Below are 17,923 nucleotides of genomic sequence, written 5' to 3'. Positions count from 1 at the left end.
GCTTTTCTGTGCAATCTGCTATTGTCATTGCAGATTACTGAATGCAAATGCAATCTGTTTAATCAGAGAACAAATACCACATATGGTTCCTGAGCCACAGGTTAATGAGTATTATCTGGTTGTGTTCAGTGTTCTGCAGATAGTCAGGGTGCCTCTTTGCACTAGATAAGCTGCTATTGAATACATCACTGGGCTTGTGTCAGCAGAAAGGCTGGAAATTTCACTGTGAAAGGTTATAGTCTTGTTTGCTCTGCATTTGCACTCCCACAACAGGAATATTTTAATCTTTGTATGAAAAGATAATGGTGTTAGATTTTAGGTTCCATTTCCACCCATAGTCTCTTCTTGTTCTCTCATTGTCCATCCATGGCTTGAAAAGTGGATTTGTGTCTCTCATACTTGGCCCTTTAGGTTTCTTTGTACTGCTTCCTGTTGTTCTTTTTCTGAGACTGTAGTCACCTCTGTCATCCCTAGTTTCATAGCTTTTAAGGTTGGAAATGACTGCTGAAATTAATCATCTTCTGTATAATGTATTCTGGAATTTTGCTTTTCCTCATATCTGTATTTTAGGAAGCAGTTGTATTTAAGGACTGAAAAAAGAGGAGTCACTCTTTCAGCTTTTGGAGCTACTTTGGCATGATGTTCATGCTTGTGAGATGGGTGCTTTTCCAAATTGGGGGATGTGCTTTGATTCTATATACTCAAGGTAGTATATGGAAGGTAGATGTTTCATTATCTTTGAATGTATTATCTTCATGTCAGCCCTGCTTGGTGCAGAAAGTCAGCCATTAGAGTCTGTTCTTTCTCTGTTAGGCTTTGTTCCAGATACATGTCCTCTTTGTAACTTGTGCTTTCTTTTGTTCTTAACAGTTTTAAGAACTTTGATTTGGAAGACTCTCAGAAGTGTGCAGTAGACTGGTTGATGATTGGCCCATCTTCTAAGCGGGAGGAGTACAAAGTATGTGGATCTTCCATACCTCCATCTTTCATCTCTGCAAGGGACCATGTATGGATATTTTTTCACTCAGATGCATCAAGCTCAGGACAGGCTCAGGGATTTCGCCTTTCTTATATTAGAGGTAAAATCTTACGGTTTTGTTGGCTTCACTTTATACTCTCTCTGGCATAACTTGGAAGTTAGTAGTACTTTTTCTTGACTGGAGTCTTGGGCCAGTCTTGATGACTGTAAAGTGTTGGTGTGGTAACACTGATATTTGCATGTGGTTTTTAACAGTATTCTTGAAGTGTACTGGCCTGACTGATTGACTTGTGATAGGCAGGGTAGTAGATATTAAAAACTGATACCAGTTCCAAAAGTTTTAATGCTGACTTTTTTCTGCTGGTCCTCTTTCACAGGAAAAATAGGTCAGTCTGTGTGCCAGCCAGATGAATTACGTTGTGCAAATGGGAAGTGTATTCCCAGTACTTGGAAGTGTAATTCCATGGATGAGTGTGGTGATAACTCAGATGAAAAAAATTGCACTGTCCCTCCAACAGACCCTCCATCCAGCATCTGTCCCTCAGGAATGTTTCAGTGCAGTGCAGCTCACTCCACCAAATGCTTGATGAATGAGCTGAGGTGTAATTCGGTTAAAGACTGCGGTGATGGTTCGGATGAAGATAATTGTCCTGATCTTTCCTGTGGCAAAAGGCTGGGTAATTTTTATGGATCTTTTGCTTCCCCAGACTTATTCCGTGCTGATCACAGCAGATCAGACCTTCGTTGCACATGGTATGTGGACACACAGGATAATCGGCATGTTCTGTTGCAGCTTGATTTGCAGTTAGGCTACAATGACTATGTAAAGGTGTATGATGGCATTGGAGAGAGAGGTGATAAATTAATGCAGACGTTTTCGCACCACAACAACAGGCATCCGGTAAGTGTGGAGTCACCAAAAGGCCAACTCACTGTCTTGTATCATGCCCGCTCCAAGAGCACTGGCCATGGATTCAATGCAACATACCAGGTGAAAGGCTATTGCCTTCCTTGGGAACACCCTTGTGGAAGCGATGAGGAGTGTTTCACCGATAAGCAGCATTGTGATGGCTGGTGGCATTGTCCGAATGGCAAGGATGAGGAGAACTGTCCTGCTTGCCAGAAGAATGAGTACCCATGTGAAGGAAACAGTGGGCTTTGTTACTCAATACTTGACCGCTGTAATAACCAGAAGAACTGTCCAGATGGCTCAGATGAAAAAAACTGCTTTACTTGCCAACCAGGAAACTTCCATTGTGGGACAAATCTGTGCATCTTTGAAACTTGGCGCTGTGATGGCCAAGAAGACTGTCAGGATGGAAGTGATGAACATAACTGCCTGGTGATTGTTCCCAGGAAGGTCATCACAGCTGCTCTGATTGGGAGTCTCGTGTGTGGCTTGCTGCTAGTGATAGCACTAGGTTGTGCATTTAAATTATATTCTCTGAGGACCAGGGAATACAGGTAAGTGTCTTGCTTGGTTGATATTTCATAGCTGTGGTGTTTTTTTCTGTTTTGTTAAAAGGAAAAAGAAGTTGATTCTTAACCAGAGAATTTGCAATATACTGTGAAATCAAATCCAAGGACTTGATCACAGCTAAATAATAGTTACCACATCAGGCTTAGAGAAGATTTGTGGGAGTAGTGAGTAGAATATCAGCTCTTCTGTGGTCTGTGAGAAGTACACGTTTATTTTGCGGCATGGCAGAATCTGTATCTAACTTGAGCAGTTTCCTTTTCCTCCTCCTCCCCTTGCAGAAAACCCCTTGCCCCTGCTGCAAACTGAATGCTGAACTGCTACAGTGAAGTCTTCACTGAATCTGAATTGAATAACCCTTCACCCCTCCCCAAATACTCTAGTTCTCAGTTCTGCTAAAAGCAATGTCCTGCTGTGGTGGGACCTGTTCTGGGCAGGAATTGTCCATGGTATAAGCTGTTCTGTGCCCCTTTTCCCTGGTCCCATATGCCTCATTTTACTTGTAGGGTGTGTCTTTCTTTGCCTGTGTGTTACACGTATGTGCAAGTGGGGTTCTGCCATGTAGGAGGGAGTCATAAGGGATTTTCTGGTTCCTATCTCTTCGTCATGTGCACCAGCTCTGTGCTATGTTGCTGACACTGTGTTTTAAACATTCTCTCCTGATCAAAGAATGATCATCAAATCTGCATGATTAAGGACTTGCAAAAGAGCTGCTGTGCTAAGGTGGGAACCTCAGTGCCTCTGTTCTGGCAGGACAGCCAAACCTCTCTGCAACTGCAAGCTGCCTTTATTGCGTGATTGTTTCCAGTTCTTAATGTCTTTTCCAAAAAGAATCTTTGGGCCCTTGCTGAACAAGTTACTGCTCTTACTGGCACAACAGTTACTGGCTAGTTGAAAAAAATTCGGTTGCCGCAGTGTCCAGCCTGAGACTGCACTAGAGAGTTTGCTGGTTTGATTCACTCATACCCTTTATTCTTAGTGCTTTTATTTATTTTAGCATCCTGATAAGATTTTTGTGGACCTTAGTGGAAGGTTTGTGGTTTTACTCCTAGCATGAGCCCCTTGGCAGTGCTTTTATACATTAATGTGAGGGAGGCAGGACAAACTGACTGTTACTTCTCTTCCATATTTTCTCTCTGTTTCTGTTTCCAGAGCATTTGAGACTCAGATGACACGACTGGAGGCAGAGTTTGTGCAGCGGGAAGCTCCACCTTCCTATGGACAGCTGATTGCACAAGGGCTTATCCCCCCAGTTGAAGACTTCCCTGTGTACAATGCATCGCAAGTATGCAGACACAAGTGCCAATGAATATTTCTGCAACCATAAAATCAATCTGGCAATGTATTTCAGTGGCTGTGCTAATTATATGGAAGTAATATAAAAATGTAGATGCATTACATGGAGCTGAAGAACCACAGTTCCACAGGCACTGTGGATAGTTTTGAACATGTTAAATGTATTTGGTGAGGAACAGCAGTGAGATAAGCATCACAGTTTTGCTGTACATCAAGACAGAATGAATAGAGACAAAGAGAGAAAGGTCAGAAAGTAAATAAGAAAAAAAAGGCTTTTTAAGCTGAAACTGTAAATGCACCTGAAACAATAAGAAAATAAAGTCTCTAGCAGTATTTTTTGAAAATTCTTAATTTTCCGAAAAGATTGTTTTTCACTTACAGATAAATTATAATGGCCATTAAGACATTGTTTCATTGCTGAGTACTCAAAAAACTTCTGTATCCTGTCAGAAATTTCCAACTGAGATACAATTCCTAGTGTGATAAAGCACTTGTAGTTTGTTACTCCAGTGGAAAATTACCTTCCTGGGCAGACTAGTAGAGCTTAAACTCATAAAATAAGCACTGTGAGGGACAGAAGTTGTGGCTGTCCTTCCCTGGCACTGTTCGAGGCCAGGTTGGATGGGGCATTGACCAACCTTGTCTGGTGGGAGGTGTTCACAGCAGGGAATTTGGAATTAGATGATCTTTAAGGTCCCTTGCAAGCCAAACCATTCTATGAATCTATGAGAGTCTTTTCGTACAGGCAGAGCTGTCTTTGATTAGAGAAAATGCATTTAACAAGGAAGCATAGGGACCAAGTCTGAGTATTGTGGTAAAGTGGAGATATTAGTGGGGATAACAGGGTTTAGACATCTTTTGAGTATGTGTGAAATGCTAGTTTGCTACCTCTGTGTTACAGGCTTCTGTGCTGCAGAACATTCGAACAGTCATGAGGAGGCAGATGAGACGACACTCGTCAAGACGGAGCTCATCTCGGCGGCGCTTGGGCAGGCTCTGGAACAGACTCTTTCACAGACCTCGAGTGAGAGGACAGATCCCACTCCTGACGCCTGCCCACGCCTCACAGACTACCCTGGGTGATGGAATCATCAACAGTGCTGATGGGACTATTCGGAGTCCTCCACCCTCCCCAGAAGGACCTAGTTTAGACCTACGTGGCCAAGTCAGGGGCCCACAAGAAGCTGGATGTAGCAGCTTGCAGCCAGAGACTGAAATCACAGAGCCATCGCCTTCTAACATCTTCCAGTCAAATACTTGCACAGCAGCACATGCAGAGCCTGAGGCTGGATACACTGATAAATCTCTAAGTGCTGACTGTGACAGAGAGCTTAAGCCGTCCAGTAAAGTGGATTCAGGAAAGGCTTTCAGAGATCCTTTATCTGAAAGTGTTACAGAAACGATCCATGGAGGGTCAGTATCCAGGAGGACTGTCCCAGAGGACAATGGTTTAAGTGGAAGTCATCCACTGAGTGAAGATCCATGTAGATTACCCTTAAAAAAGTGGGAGTCTGGTTATCCAGCCAGCCCTGTGAATGTTCATATCCAAGTGGATGGACAAAACCAATGTTGCCCTAACTCATATCGGGAGGAGACTTTGAGTGTTCAGGTGGCTTGTTGCCATTCTGTGGAAGTGCCAATGTTACAGTCATCTACTTCCCTTTCTGAAAACAATACCAGTGATGATGAATCTTTACTTGTTTGCTAATAAAAATATTTGTTTTGTCCATGTAAATTTCATTGTTTATGTGACAATGCACTTTGATGATAGGTGGTATGTCTGTTCTCTCTTAAAATCAGTGTGCTTTAATCCCATAGTGAATGAAGTACAAGACTAAATGGGACAACTTTCTGTCATCATTGTTATTCCTGAAACTCCAATGGGGCAGAAGTAGGCCAGTGTGTGATGTCAGGGGCTAGGAGAATGTTGTTAGATTTGACGGCGAGAGTGAGAGCAAGCGGCACAGCTCAATTTGAGTCATAAAACAAGCTCCATTTTATTCCACCATATGAGTGGCTTATATACCGTTACACTGCTTATATTTAGTGATTATTAATCTACTGGCTAATTACACGTTACAGTTTACATTCTATTGCATTCTATTCTCATACATTCAGGGATCCTCCTCAGTTCCTCCTAAATCTTCTCACGAGATTCTCTCACAGCCCAGAGGCACAGATGTGCCTCTTAGGTATCTTTCTCACGGCACCTTCGTAGGGCTCTGCTGCGGCCTGTTAGCTAACACAGGCCTTGCTAGCACTTGGCACAAGCTTTATTCTCCAACAGGAGAACAGGTGTGTGTCACTGCAGTTTAGAGGCATCTCCATCCTGTGGTATTTCTTTGTACTTTTACTCACTCTGCATTCAATGTTTCTCTGCCTTTCAGTGGTCTTACTGGAGAACTCTGTTGGAACCTGGGGCAGACACCAGTCCTTGTAACTCTTGAGTACTGTTACAAATAACATTGTTGTCTTTTTAGGCATAATAATTTAATTAAAATTTAATAATTCTAATTACAAATACTTAGGAGGAGTTAAAATGCCTTGTAGCTTCCTCTTTGTAGAAACTGCTCACTTCTTTTGCTCCCTTCAGAAATGTTTTGATGGTCATATGTACCTTGAAGCATCCACTAAATCCAGAGTTTCTGTATGGAATACCCAGAATGAAATCAAGTGTTTTAGCTACTGAAGCTTTGTAAATGAGAGTGTAGCAGTGTTCAGTATAAGTGGAGTGCATTGGATCCTAGTTGCAGAAATATTTCTTTTTGGTTTTGTCATGCATTGCATTTTCTTCATAGTGATGTTATGAGTGTTGCAAAATTGTTTCCTCCTTCTCTACCCTCTTTTTCCTCTCCTCCCTTGTGTTTTCAGGGACTTTCTGCTGATACTACTTTGACTGTCCCTGAAGGACACTGAGGCTTTTCAGCTCCTGAGGGCTGTCCTGGGAAGCACTGACCACTTGGTCAGGATCAGACTTCTGTTTTATTTTGAAATAAAATCTGTCTCACAAGTTTGCTTGTAGATCTGCTATGTAAGTGCAGATGTATAAGCCAGTGATTTTATTTATCTTCTATTTTTAGAGGATGTTATTTTGCTATTTTTATTTGCTTTTTTTCTTTGAAGAACTGAAATAGATCAGTGCCATTTTCAAAGCTGACCCTGTGTGGATTATACACACTTAAATGTAAACTGGTGCCTTTTTGGTTTTTTAGAGTGTAATTAAAAGTAAGCAAGTTATTGACCTGTAAGAAGGTGGCATTGCTTAATGAGGAGTCCCTGCAGAATGACAGAACCTGCTGTGTGATAGCTTGGTCCCGTTGCAATGGCTGGGGTGGTGGCCAGACTCCCCCTACTCTTAACAAAAGCTCTGCTTCAATTTCCCCATGACACTTTGACAAACAAAAGTGCTTTATAAAGGATTTAACAAGGAAGTTGATGCTGCTGTGTAAACATCTGAGTGCTCCAAAACCTGTTTGGTGTTGTAGGAATTCAGGTTTTCCGGAGTTATTAACTGAACTTGTGAAACTGGGGTCTTTGGCACCTGTGGGCCTGAGCTCTGCTTCCCATAGGACTTTCCTGTCTGTAAAGGCAAACAGGCTTCTTCAGTGAAAAGTTAGGTTTACATCAAAGTGTCAAAGTTTCCTTTAAATGGGCTATATTTTGCTCTGGATCTTTCATTAGGACTTCCTTTGTGGGAGTGCCTTGAAAAGAAGGAATAGAACTTTGGTGTGCTAAAATGTAATGTGGAAGAATTAAATGGAAGTGATATTTTCATCTTCTGTTTCAAATTGGTTTCATTCTGTTCATTCCAGAGTTAGAAATTCAGATTCTTTAAGGTTATCAATAACAGGAAGGGCTTGTGGCAAAATGCATAACAAGTAAGAGTTGTAGTTGCATTAAATAAATACTGCTCACTAATTTTTTCCAATTGCTTCTGTGATCAGAACTCATTTCATCAAAGGAAAATGTAGTTTTGACATCTTGCTTTCATAGCATTTGTAAACATTCTGGGTACATTCCTTCCACCTTTGCAAGGCCATGTACTGTAGTCATTCACTGCCAGAGTAGTTGTTTGCATCAAAGGCTACAGGTTTTAGTATGTTTATTTATTTTTTTTGTCTAAAGATAATTTTAAATACACAGACTTGTATGTATAAGGTAGTTAAGTATAGTTAGGAGAAATATTAAAAGTTTATATTGTCTGGATATGAAGGACCTTAGAAATACATGTATATTTATTTCTGTTACAGAAAAATATTTCTATAATAAAATAATGTTGATCATGCCATGCCTTAAACAATCACCATCATAAGGCTCATAAAGTTAAAATATGTACTGCAGAGTACTGCTATATTTTGGGAACAATGCTGAACAGCTAACACTTTTAAGATGTGTAACTTAAAACTTAAAACGTGACAAAGCAAACACATAATTTCTTATGTGTATCATACATATTTTATGTACTGATGCATTTGGTAATTCAGTGAAAACTTCACCAAGAAGGTTTTATTTTTAGAAACTTAAAGTCGAGGTTAATGAAAATTTGATGTTGAAGCATATAGAAATGTTCACAGCCCTCATTACTGGAATATATAGCTTTGCATCAATGAGAAATACAAGCCTGGTGCTCTTTGTAAGCACTGACTTTTGTATGCTGCAGGGCAGTTTTCCCTCCTAGCTCACCCCATGGAGGCAAGAGCCACAAGTTCACTGCTAATTTTACAGAAGAAATCCCTGTGTTTGCACTGCGAGCACAAAGAGGTGCATTGCAGTGCCCCGGAATGTCAATACCTGGATAAATCACAAAGTCTGCCTTAGTGTATGTACTTCCGTCTCTTGTAAGCATTAAACAAGGAATCAACCATCCTCAAAGGCACCTCAGTTGTGATTCATTTAGATTGCCTTCCTGTATTCAGAACTTCTTAAAATTAGAAAAAAGAAGAGGGGGGAAAATGGAAATACAGCGCTTTAAAGACTATACAACATTTAATCATCTAGTAAACTTGTTAAACTTTTTGTTTTGTTTCATAATGCTTTTCTGCAATCTTTAAAGATTTTTGTAGACAGGAAACAAAGTGGTTGGTTGGTTGGTTGGTTTTAGTTTTTTAAGACACAAAATTCCCATCCAAGCAGTCAAAAAAACCCACTTTCCAAAACACCCTCTGAATAGAGAAGAATACATACTAGTTTAAATATAATGCAAGCTCATAGGCAGCATAAAGGGGAAAAGTGATTCCCTTAGTATTTTCTCTACCGCTATTAAAATAGGGAATGTTTCTGTTAGAAATCCTGGTACCTTCCAGCTTGTCTATTACTTTGCAATATCCCTTAAACGTACTTGTTCTCTATTTCTTTTCTATGGTTTGTGGGTTTTTTGTTTTTAATTTGTTTTCTATATATTAATTTAGTTACAGTATTTTACCATAGCATGTATGCAGGCAAATGGTTCAGGTATGGTGTCATGTTTGTCAGTGTCTACTGCTGCTTCCTGGACTGAGCAAGATACTAAGCAAGATGATGGGCATCATCGTACTTTGCCTTGCTTTGGATCTCTTAATTTTTAATAAAATTTCACATGCCCAGAGCTTCTGGATTTCTGACTGTCACTCTTAACACCAAAGCACAAGGATTCCTAAATTGTACTCCCACAGTCTTTTTTTGACACTGACTGTTACGTTGCCAACCCATGACTCCATCTGTTGACGTGAATATGAAGGGAGGGGGTGCCTCATTCTCTCTGTGCTTCCCAATGGTGCCCACTCAACTCCTGGAATTTTATCTTTTCCACTTCTGTCTTGAAAAACATGTAGCACAGTGATGACATATCTGTTGCTGATTTTTTCAATAGTGTGATAAATCAGATAAGAATAATCGAATCTATTTTTTATTGACTTTGCCTTAGGCTGACTTACAGGTAATACTCCTCATGAGGCAGAGGTTAACTCCACAACTCAAATAGTTATGAGGTGGTATGTGTGTTTATTCCAGTGCTGGGGTACATGGGGGTAGCCCCTCCAAAAGCATGCACACCTCAGCAGCACTTCACTAGGTTTGTATTAGGTTATAGGTTACATATGCATGAAGTTACATGATGCCCCTATACATATTCATTACCTATCCCCGCTTTGTATTATAGTAAGTTCAAAGTTTAAATATGTTTGCGCCTGCACAGTGCCACTCGATTAATTGAGTCAGCGGGCTTTGAGGGTCGTGGGAGGCAGTAACCAGAGTATTCCTCGGTATGAACTCTTCCCCCGTCTTCTTGTGCATGCTCCCTTGGTTCTTGGTCCAAGTTCAAACCTTAGAACTAACTTGAGCTAGTTCTGGGGTCCGAGAGCAGGATATTCCATCACAGTAAGTAATTTTTGTCAATTATTTGTCTTTCTTCTCTTTCTCCTCCCTTTTGCTAGGCAAACACAAAATCATTAAGCAAATGATACTTTGTTTTCAGTAAGCAGTTCCTAGTAAATCATTGTCCAAACTCATCAGTTCCAGAAGATTATTATCCAACTTCTAGCCCCCACTAAATTAGTAACTCCTAGCCCCCCTAAACCACTCAGACTATTTTTCTTCATTACAGCCTCTAATACTTTATGCTATATAAATATAATAGCACATAATACGTAGGCTTATATACTATTGCTTATATTACTGTTGCTTATATACTATATTCTAGCTTTATTTAAAGTCCTTTCTGTTGGAAACAACTTTTCTGTATCAAGTATCACAATATTCTCAACATGCTAATTGTGAGAAGGTTTCAAGGTTTTTCTTTTATTCAGTGGGCTTTAAAATATTAGCAATTATGTCTCCTTCGGGGCTAGTTGCTTTTTCTTTAGGAAAAATATCTCTTACATGGATTAAGTGTGCTGCTAAATTTCATTTACCATATGAATTTATCTTTCTAATTTTGAACATTGATTTCTATGGTTAGAAATTCTACATGTTAGGCACTAACCTCTTCAAAGCCTGTAATATCTGTGATGTTGGGAGCAGAGATCAAGGTGTTCCTAAAAATGAAACATCATGGAACACTTTTTGGGGGTTGGTATGTAATTCAAAGATGAGGTTTAGAAAATCAACCTGTTCGAAGTTAAGCCTTCTGATTTAAGGCCAAATGTTTCTTTTAAAGCATGTTGGTATATTCAGGGAAAATTTGAGCCAAACTGAATTGACAACTGTGAGGAATTTGTTCTTTAATTTTGCTTTTGATTCCCTTAAACAACAGCCAAGAAAAGCCTTGGTAGCTGTTGCAGCATTACTACTATTACTGTTATTATTACCTTTCTCATTACCATACAGAATTGTCTCAAGAGCTGCAAAGTTTTGTTGTTGGCTGATTTTCATACCTTAATTGTTAAAACAAACAAATGCACACCAAAACTTAGCAGTTCTGAAAGCAATCAGTACTGCTGGAGCTGTAATACATTTAATTTTCTCACTAGCTAACACAGGTATTGCAAGAATTAATATGTGGGAAATTATACCACAGGAAGTTGATTTTGAGCTATGGAAAAGGAGACTTAGCCGTTGAGAGCCTTTGACATTAGTTAAAGGTTCAGGTGCTGCTAAGCCACAGGGAGGTCTGCTCTGAATTTTTTTTTAAAGGCAAGCTGAATAGATATTATTTACATTAGCAATGTCTTGGTTTGAAAGACAGGTGACTGCTAAGAGAGGCGGGACCCTCCCTTAGAATAGAGAATTTGACCCCACTTCCCTCTGAATTATTTTAACTTCGGAATCAAGGGCTTTCAGGCAAAGGTATGAGGAAAGGGAATAACAGTTCTTCACTAGTATCTATAGCAGAGTAAACAAGAAATAACAATAGCAACAACAAACAAAACCAGAAAACCCGGTGGCAGATATCCCTGGGCTGCCAGACACTTTCCCGTTTGGTGTAATCACGGTCACAGCCAGCAGGGGCGCTGTTGAGCTCCCGGCCGGGCAGGGCAGATGCGATGACAGCCGAGCAGCTGCAGGTGGCGCTGTGGCGCAGGGTCAGGTCTGTCTCAGTGGTTGGTAATGGCGGCCGGGCTGGGCGGGCAGCAGTGTGCGGCAGAGAGCTCGGAGCGGCGAGTGGGGCGGCAGGGCAGGGGCAGGGCCTGGGGCTGGTTCTCCCAGGCTAGCCAGCAAGGGTACAGGAGCTCTGCAGTTATGGCAGATGCTGCAGTGCATTCCGGCGAGCGGGACGGGGGGCAGCGACAGCCAGACTCCTCCGAAGTTGCTGCAAAAGCACAGCCAGGAAAGTGTGTGCTCCCAGAGGGCAAAAAGGGTTGGATCCAGCGCCTTTTTCCAAGCAAGAGCTCACCCAGCCAGGAGGAGAAAACAGAGCACAGTTGGATGTCCAGCAGTTGCAGCCAGAAGCCAAACCAGCAGCTTTCCTCCCGGTGTCCCACGAGCAAGTGCTGGTCCCAATGGCCAGAGTGCCTCCTCCCCTCACCCTACCCAGCTACAGCCTTTGTCTCTTACAAAAGAATTAATGCTCTGAGCACCTGGACGTAAGTTTCCTAGTAACAGGGATGGAGAAAATTCCACCCCCCCCCCAACCTTCAACAACAAACTCTATATTCATACTATTATTTAAATTGTGGAATCTTTCTTTATGTGTGTGCATATATACACACAAAACCACACTTTTTTCCTAGCTAAATATATATTTTAATCTCTTATGGTTAACAGCATTATACTAAGAAAAGAATATAAGCTGTGTTTCTTTTTAGTGCCTACCATCTGAAATTTTGGAGAGAGATGAATAGAATTTTAATATATAGATATGATGATGATGATGATGGATTTCTAAAAACAAAAGTATTTCGAAATAATTTGCTAAGAGGTAATGAATTCTTAATTTTATGCCAGGGCCATAGATACTTTTAAAATTACATTCATATGGCTGTTACCAAGGCTACTGAATGTGATGGATTTTGTTTTCAAAAACTGCGAAAGAATAGTAGCTCAGAGCTGTTCTCACATTTTGCATTTTCAGAAAATACCCTGGTGTGAAAGTGGCCATATTGCTACAATATATAGAGCAAATCTCAATATATTAATTAAGTACATGAATGAGGATTTTTTCCTAGAGTATGGTGCAAATAAAAGATGCAAAACACTTTCTAAGGAGCATCTGATGTGTGAGTGTTTTAGGCTTTTTACTTGGTTGAACACAGCTGAAATGGGAAATTGGTCCCTGAGGTAACATGACACTACCTGACCGTCAATCGACAGGAGGAACATCAGACTCCTTTCCTGTGTTTCCTTTGAGTTCCCACTGCTGGGCCCACTGCAAACCTCTCCATGTCTCCATCCTCCCCAGTTGGCACCTGGATAATGCTGAGCTTCGTGCAGGAGTTCCTGGGTGGTGCAGTGAGCACTGTCCCATCTGGGATGTAGGAACCCCACTCCACCTTTACAACAATGCTTCAAAAGTGAGATACTTGAGATTTAGATTACTACTTCTGTATCTTTTTTCCTGTGTCATGAAATGATGCCAGAATGGTCCAGATGATTGTTGGTGTCACAGCTTTTGCTCTGCGGTCTGTGCTCAGCACAGTGACCCTGCCCTGGTTGTGCCAGTCTTCAAAGCTGGGACAGAGATGCTGTGCTCCTTCAGATATGTGAAGGGGTGGTCCCTTGGATTGTAACTTTGATGCCTCATGTGTTATGTGGGCATTTGCCCCACCCAGGGACAGCAAGAGGTCTTCTTGCTTTCTCTTGATTTCTATACTTAGATTTTGTGTTAGGAACTGCCCTAGTTTTGAAATGCCTGAATTTGTATATTTCTGGTGGACCCTCGTGGTGACTAAAATCAGTATTCCAGAGCTGTGTCTGTGCTGCTTGCCTCTGCTGAGCGAGAACACTGCCAGAAAAAAACCCCAACCAGCACCTTATTTTATATTTTATTTCTTCTTTTTTTCTTTTTACTTTTTTAAAAATTTCTTAGGGCATAACTAAAAGCTACAGAGGCCATAAAGGATGTGGCTCATTTTATGGGCTTCACTATTGGAGCTCTAAAACAATTTTTTTTCCAGAAAAACTTTTTTCAAAAATCAGCATGTAAACAAGAAGCCACTTCAGCCGCAAAGGCCATGCTGTTATTTCCTCACTGCTGTCTTGCTCACTGGCCGCCAAGAGTGGGCTGAGGATGCCTCCTCCTCGGCACTTCCACACTGAGGGTACACCACAAAACACAGCTTCTGCCCCCAGCACGTCATGGACTCTGCAAGGAGCAAACGGCCAGTGGTTAATGGGTGGTTAATGGGGATCCTCAAGCTCTTCCAAACAAATGTGTGATGCTGGAGCAATGCCAAATGGGAAGGAGGCTGCACAGCTCTGCTGCCCACCCCCCCCCACCGACTCAAACCCTTCTCATCTCCAGCTCAGTGAACAAAAAATGTTTGTGAAGCAGGGGCAGATTAAGATGGGACAGCTTTAGGGATAGCTTTCCCCAGCCCCTTACAGAGCTGCCAGTGCTGCCCATGGCAGGCTGACAGGATTGGCATGGCATGGCATGGCATGGCATGGCATGGCATGGCATGGCATGGCTGCCAGCCCTTCTGGCACTGTCAGCCCTGCTGCAGTGACCACTGGCCTCAGGGAGCTGCTGGCAGCAGAGACCGCTGCAGCTGACAGAAACCCTCCAGTCAGAGCAGAGGGCTGCAGTGTGTTTGTTGAAAGCCCTCACCTTAGAGCAAAGTGATTAAAATCAAACACAACCAAAACATAAAATACTTGTGTGCAGTTGTAATTTTATGTAAGGCTTTATACGAAACTTTTGACTATGAGATAGTTCATCATGTTGCACAGGGCTTGTGTGACAGGACATGCTGGTGGCACGGTGGAGGAAGGCAGGGTGAGGGTCAGACAAACTCCTCAGACTCTTTGTGATTACCCATTTAGCTTCCATGTTTGTAAAGTGACACCCTGTGTATTTGCCACAGGACAGGCTGCTGTAAGCAAGCTGAGTGGATGGGGATGGAGGCATGAGAGGAGGCAAATGTACCCAGGAGTGAGCAAAACATCTGCCCACAGAAAATCACTGCCTGGACACTTTGTGTGCCAGGACTGCCAGGCTCAGGGTGGTGGCTGGGCTCATACAGTGAGTTGCCTAGCTGTTTTGGTGCCAGTGTCAGAGTTTAAGCAGGGAGGGCAGTGAGGCACATAGTGCTGGCTTACCTATTAGCCTATTTACACACTTTGGTTTATTTCTCCAGTAGACTCCAAGGAAAAACACTGGCACTCCAGTTAAAATGATAATTAGTCCAACCCCACAGACGATCGGCTCAGAGTATAAGCTGAAGATCAGCAGAAATGCCCAAAACGCCAGATAAGTGATGGGGATGAGGAGGTTCACCTACCAGGAGAGAGCAGAGCAGAGCACAACTGTGCAGAGCAACAGCAGTGGCTGACTCATTGTGGTGGACTGCAGGAAGTGCAGGCTCCAGGTCCCCCCATAGGTTGTGTCCCCCTTCCTTCTACCACTGTTGTCCTCTCTGCCCATCCCAACAAGTTCACAAGAGATCTGCCTGTGTATCCCTCTTTTACGCTAATGGCACTTCGGGACATGGTTTGGGAGGTGTTCCCATCCCACCCTTTGCATCACTATTGCAACCAAGAAATTTAGCTCTAACAGTGTCACCTTGATAGGTCTGAAGATTTTGGGTTTCTTCCAGCGTAAAACAATCAGGCCCATAATTGTCACTCCATAGCAGAGGTAGTTAATAAATGACACGTAGTTGATTAGTGTGTATGTGTCTCCAACAAGCATGATGATAAGTGTGGCAAAACACTGCAAAGAGAGGAGCATAGCCTTCTTGAGCCATTACTAGAAAATGTAGCCTAAAAACAACAAAACCAAGCAAAACTCCCGTTAAAGCATTAAAAATCCTTTTGTTTATGGCATCTGCTTGACATGTGCTGCCTCCTGTGGCTCTGTGCCTTATCCCTGAGCTGTGCCACCAGGGCTGGGGCTAAATGGGAATTTAGAGTGATTTGGGTCATGCTGAAGCAAGAGACTAGAGGGTCTGTTTATAAATACCCTGGGATACTAGCATAGGTGTCTCTGTGGCCCATGGCTAGGCAGGCAGGGCTGGGAAGGTCGGCAAAGCTCCCACTCCACCTATTTCTGTTTACTGTTTTAAAAGCTGTTGAACCTTATGGTGAGAACTCCAGGTGAAAGGATTTCTTAGACTTAACGTGTTGTGTTTAAGGCACTATGTTGTTGAGCTGCTGTGTATATTATAAAGAATTAGAGTTTTGCCCTTTCTTCCGCTGGCTCATGTCACAGCTGACCAGCATAAATTATCTTGTGAGCGTTACTAATGTTTGGAAACTGGCAGATGGATGGTGGAAATTTCTATGCTTTTGTTAGCTTTTTTGAACTCTGTGTCTGCCTAATACTGGGGAGCCAGGAGAGCTAACTTGGGGGCCAGGTGCTTCTCCTCGAGCCCCCCACCTTGCTCTTTGGTACCACAGGGGCTGAGCACTCACCTGCACCAAATACCGGTCCAGTGAACACTGTCTGCTGGGACCCAGAGCCTGAAGGAAAGTAAATATCTAAATCCCACTAGAGAGTGCTCAAGATTTTGCTCTGTGTTGATCCAGGTGTGTGATGTATCTTTTTGCTTATGTTCCTTTTTTCCAAATTAACTTTTTCAATAGTAAATGCCTCCCAGTGGGGAATGTTTCTGCACCTCCAGCACCAGGAATCAAGCACCACCACAACCAAATGCCCCACTGGTCCCTCTGTTCCCCTGTTCAAAGCCTTGCTGGCTTGGCACGGGAATTTCAACACCTTGACCAGTCTCACCACAAAATGGATTTAAAATTGGACACCATCTCATATTGCTGTCATATGGGCACGCCTCAGGGTTTCTGCACTCCCCTGAGGTGAGCACTGTGTCGTGTGTACTGCCACCGATGGGTTTTGCATTGATGTCGCTTGGAGTGGCAAGATTCCATGCATAGGTGACACAGATGTGTCATATTTGCTCACAGTGTGGGTGCCATCCCCAGTGGCTCGTGGCTGAAGAGGGGGTGTTGCCCTCTTGATGGCTTGGCCACAGCCACGTGGCTTGCAGTGAGGCTGGCTACTCCCCACAATCTTGCAAAAAAACCCCTGTCTGTTTATTTTACATTTAGCTTGGCCCCTTGATTTTTGGTAGTAAAATAGTAGATCAGTAACAATAAACATCTCACTTTGTACAGCCATTCTCCATGTACAAAGAAACATCTCTCCATGCAGAGAGCTAGGTGTGATTCACTGGAAGAGAAAAGGAATCTGATGTATTAACTAGGTTTGCCTGAAGAATGGCCCTGTTTGCTATTGTAGCTGCCTACACTATACTATTATTGCATTTCTATTCGTTGAGCAATAAATATTTCATTTATTTCCTGTGCACTGAGCTGCATTAAAACACCTTCAAACAATGAATTGATATGTCATGCTTGTTCTGTGATTTGCACTGTGGTTCAAGGGGAATGCTGTGTCATGGATCAGTGAGCTCAAGAGGTAGCTTGCTCTTGATGGGGCTGTTCAGCAGAGAAACAGCCTCTGAGACTCAATGTGTTGTTTCAGCTGATGTATTTTTAAGAACAAAGGAATTCTGCCTCATGGGCCCCAGTGGAACACAGGATCCCATGATGGCTGCCCAGGGCAGTTAACACCAAACCTTCAATGGGCAACATGCAAGATGTTTGTGATGGAGCACTAAACCTCAGGAATGCTGTAAAACCTCAGCAAGATGTGTATTTTGTCATAAAAGGGGAATGAGCAGAGGCTTACTTGGTGAAATTTCTTATGAGTGTACTGTGCTAGAATTGCTGCTAGTAGAGCTGGGAGGCATGTAAACATGTATCTTGCTGATGCATCTGGGGTCAAACCCTCGTGGTTTTGGTATCAGTGGCAAATCTGCAGTTGGCAGCCATTGATGCAGCCAAGATTTCAAGCAAATTCCCTTTAGGGAATTCCTTTGCTTGGGTCCTGCAGAGCCCATGGACAGCAGCCGTGTGAACCGTTTTCCTCTTTATTATCTTCTATGCCACTGTAAAACCCATCACACATTCTAGTTTCACTACTGGTAAAAGCATATGAAGCTCTTTGTTTCAAATAACTTGCCTAAGTCATTAGTATTGTGGAAGTTTACACTGTCTAAAAAATGAGGGGAATCTTTTTC

General features: G+C 42.4%; 2 protein-coding genes across 5 annotated transcripts in view; one reads left to right on the top strand and one right to left on the bottom strand.

The window, feature by feature from the left end:
- The window catches only part of LRP3 (LDL receptor related protein 3), a 29,816-nt gene extending 20,480 nt beyond the window's left edge, over positions 1–9,336 (top strand). For all 4 annotated transcript variants that reach the window (XM_085072104.1, XM_085072105.1, XM_085072107.1 and 1 more), the window contains 4 exons: positions 871–1,079; positions 1,357–2,443; positions 3,609–3,741; positions 4,654–9,336. In XM_085072104.1, the coding sequence (XP_084928230.1) occupies positions 871–1,079; positions 1,357–2,443; positions 3,609–3,741; positions 4,654–5,460 (2,236 nt within the window). In that variant the 3' untranslated portion in view covers positions 5,461–9,336. The remainder of the gene's footprint in view (positions 1–870; positions 1,080–1,356; positions 2,444–3,608; positions 3,742–4,653) is intronic.
- Positions 9,337–13,636: 4,300 nt separating this feature from the next.
- Positions 13,637–17,923, bottom strand: part of SLC7A10 (solute carrier family 7 member 10) — a 38,959-nt gene continuing 34,672 nt past the window's right edge. Inside the window, exons 9-11 of the mRNA XM_085072102.1 lie at positions 15,388–15,537; positions 14,925–15,102; positions 13,637–13,968 (exon numbers count right to left, since the gene is read on the bottom strand). Coding sequence (XP_084928228.1) covers positions 13,844–13,968; positions 14,925–15,102; positions 15,388–15,537 — 453 coding nt within the window. The 3' untranslated portion in view covers positions 13,637–13,843. The remainder of the gene's footprint in view (positions 13,969–14,924; positions 15,103–15,387; positions 15,538–17,923) is intronic.

This window comes from Lichenostomus cassidix, chromosome 11 (assembly GCF_008360975.1).
Source record: "Lichenostomus cassidix isolate B80296 chromosome 11, HeHo_3.0, whole genome shotgun sequence".
NCBI lineage: Eukaryota > Metazoa > Chordata > Aves > Passeriformes > Meliphagidae > Lichenostomus > Lichenostomus cassidix.
Note: the sequence above shows the minus strand (reverse complement) of the source record. Positions and strands in the feature narration are given on the sequence as shown.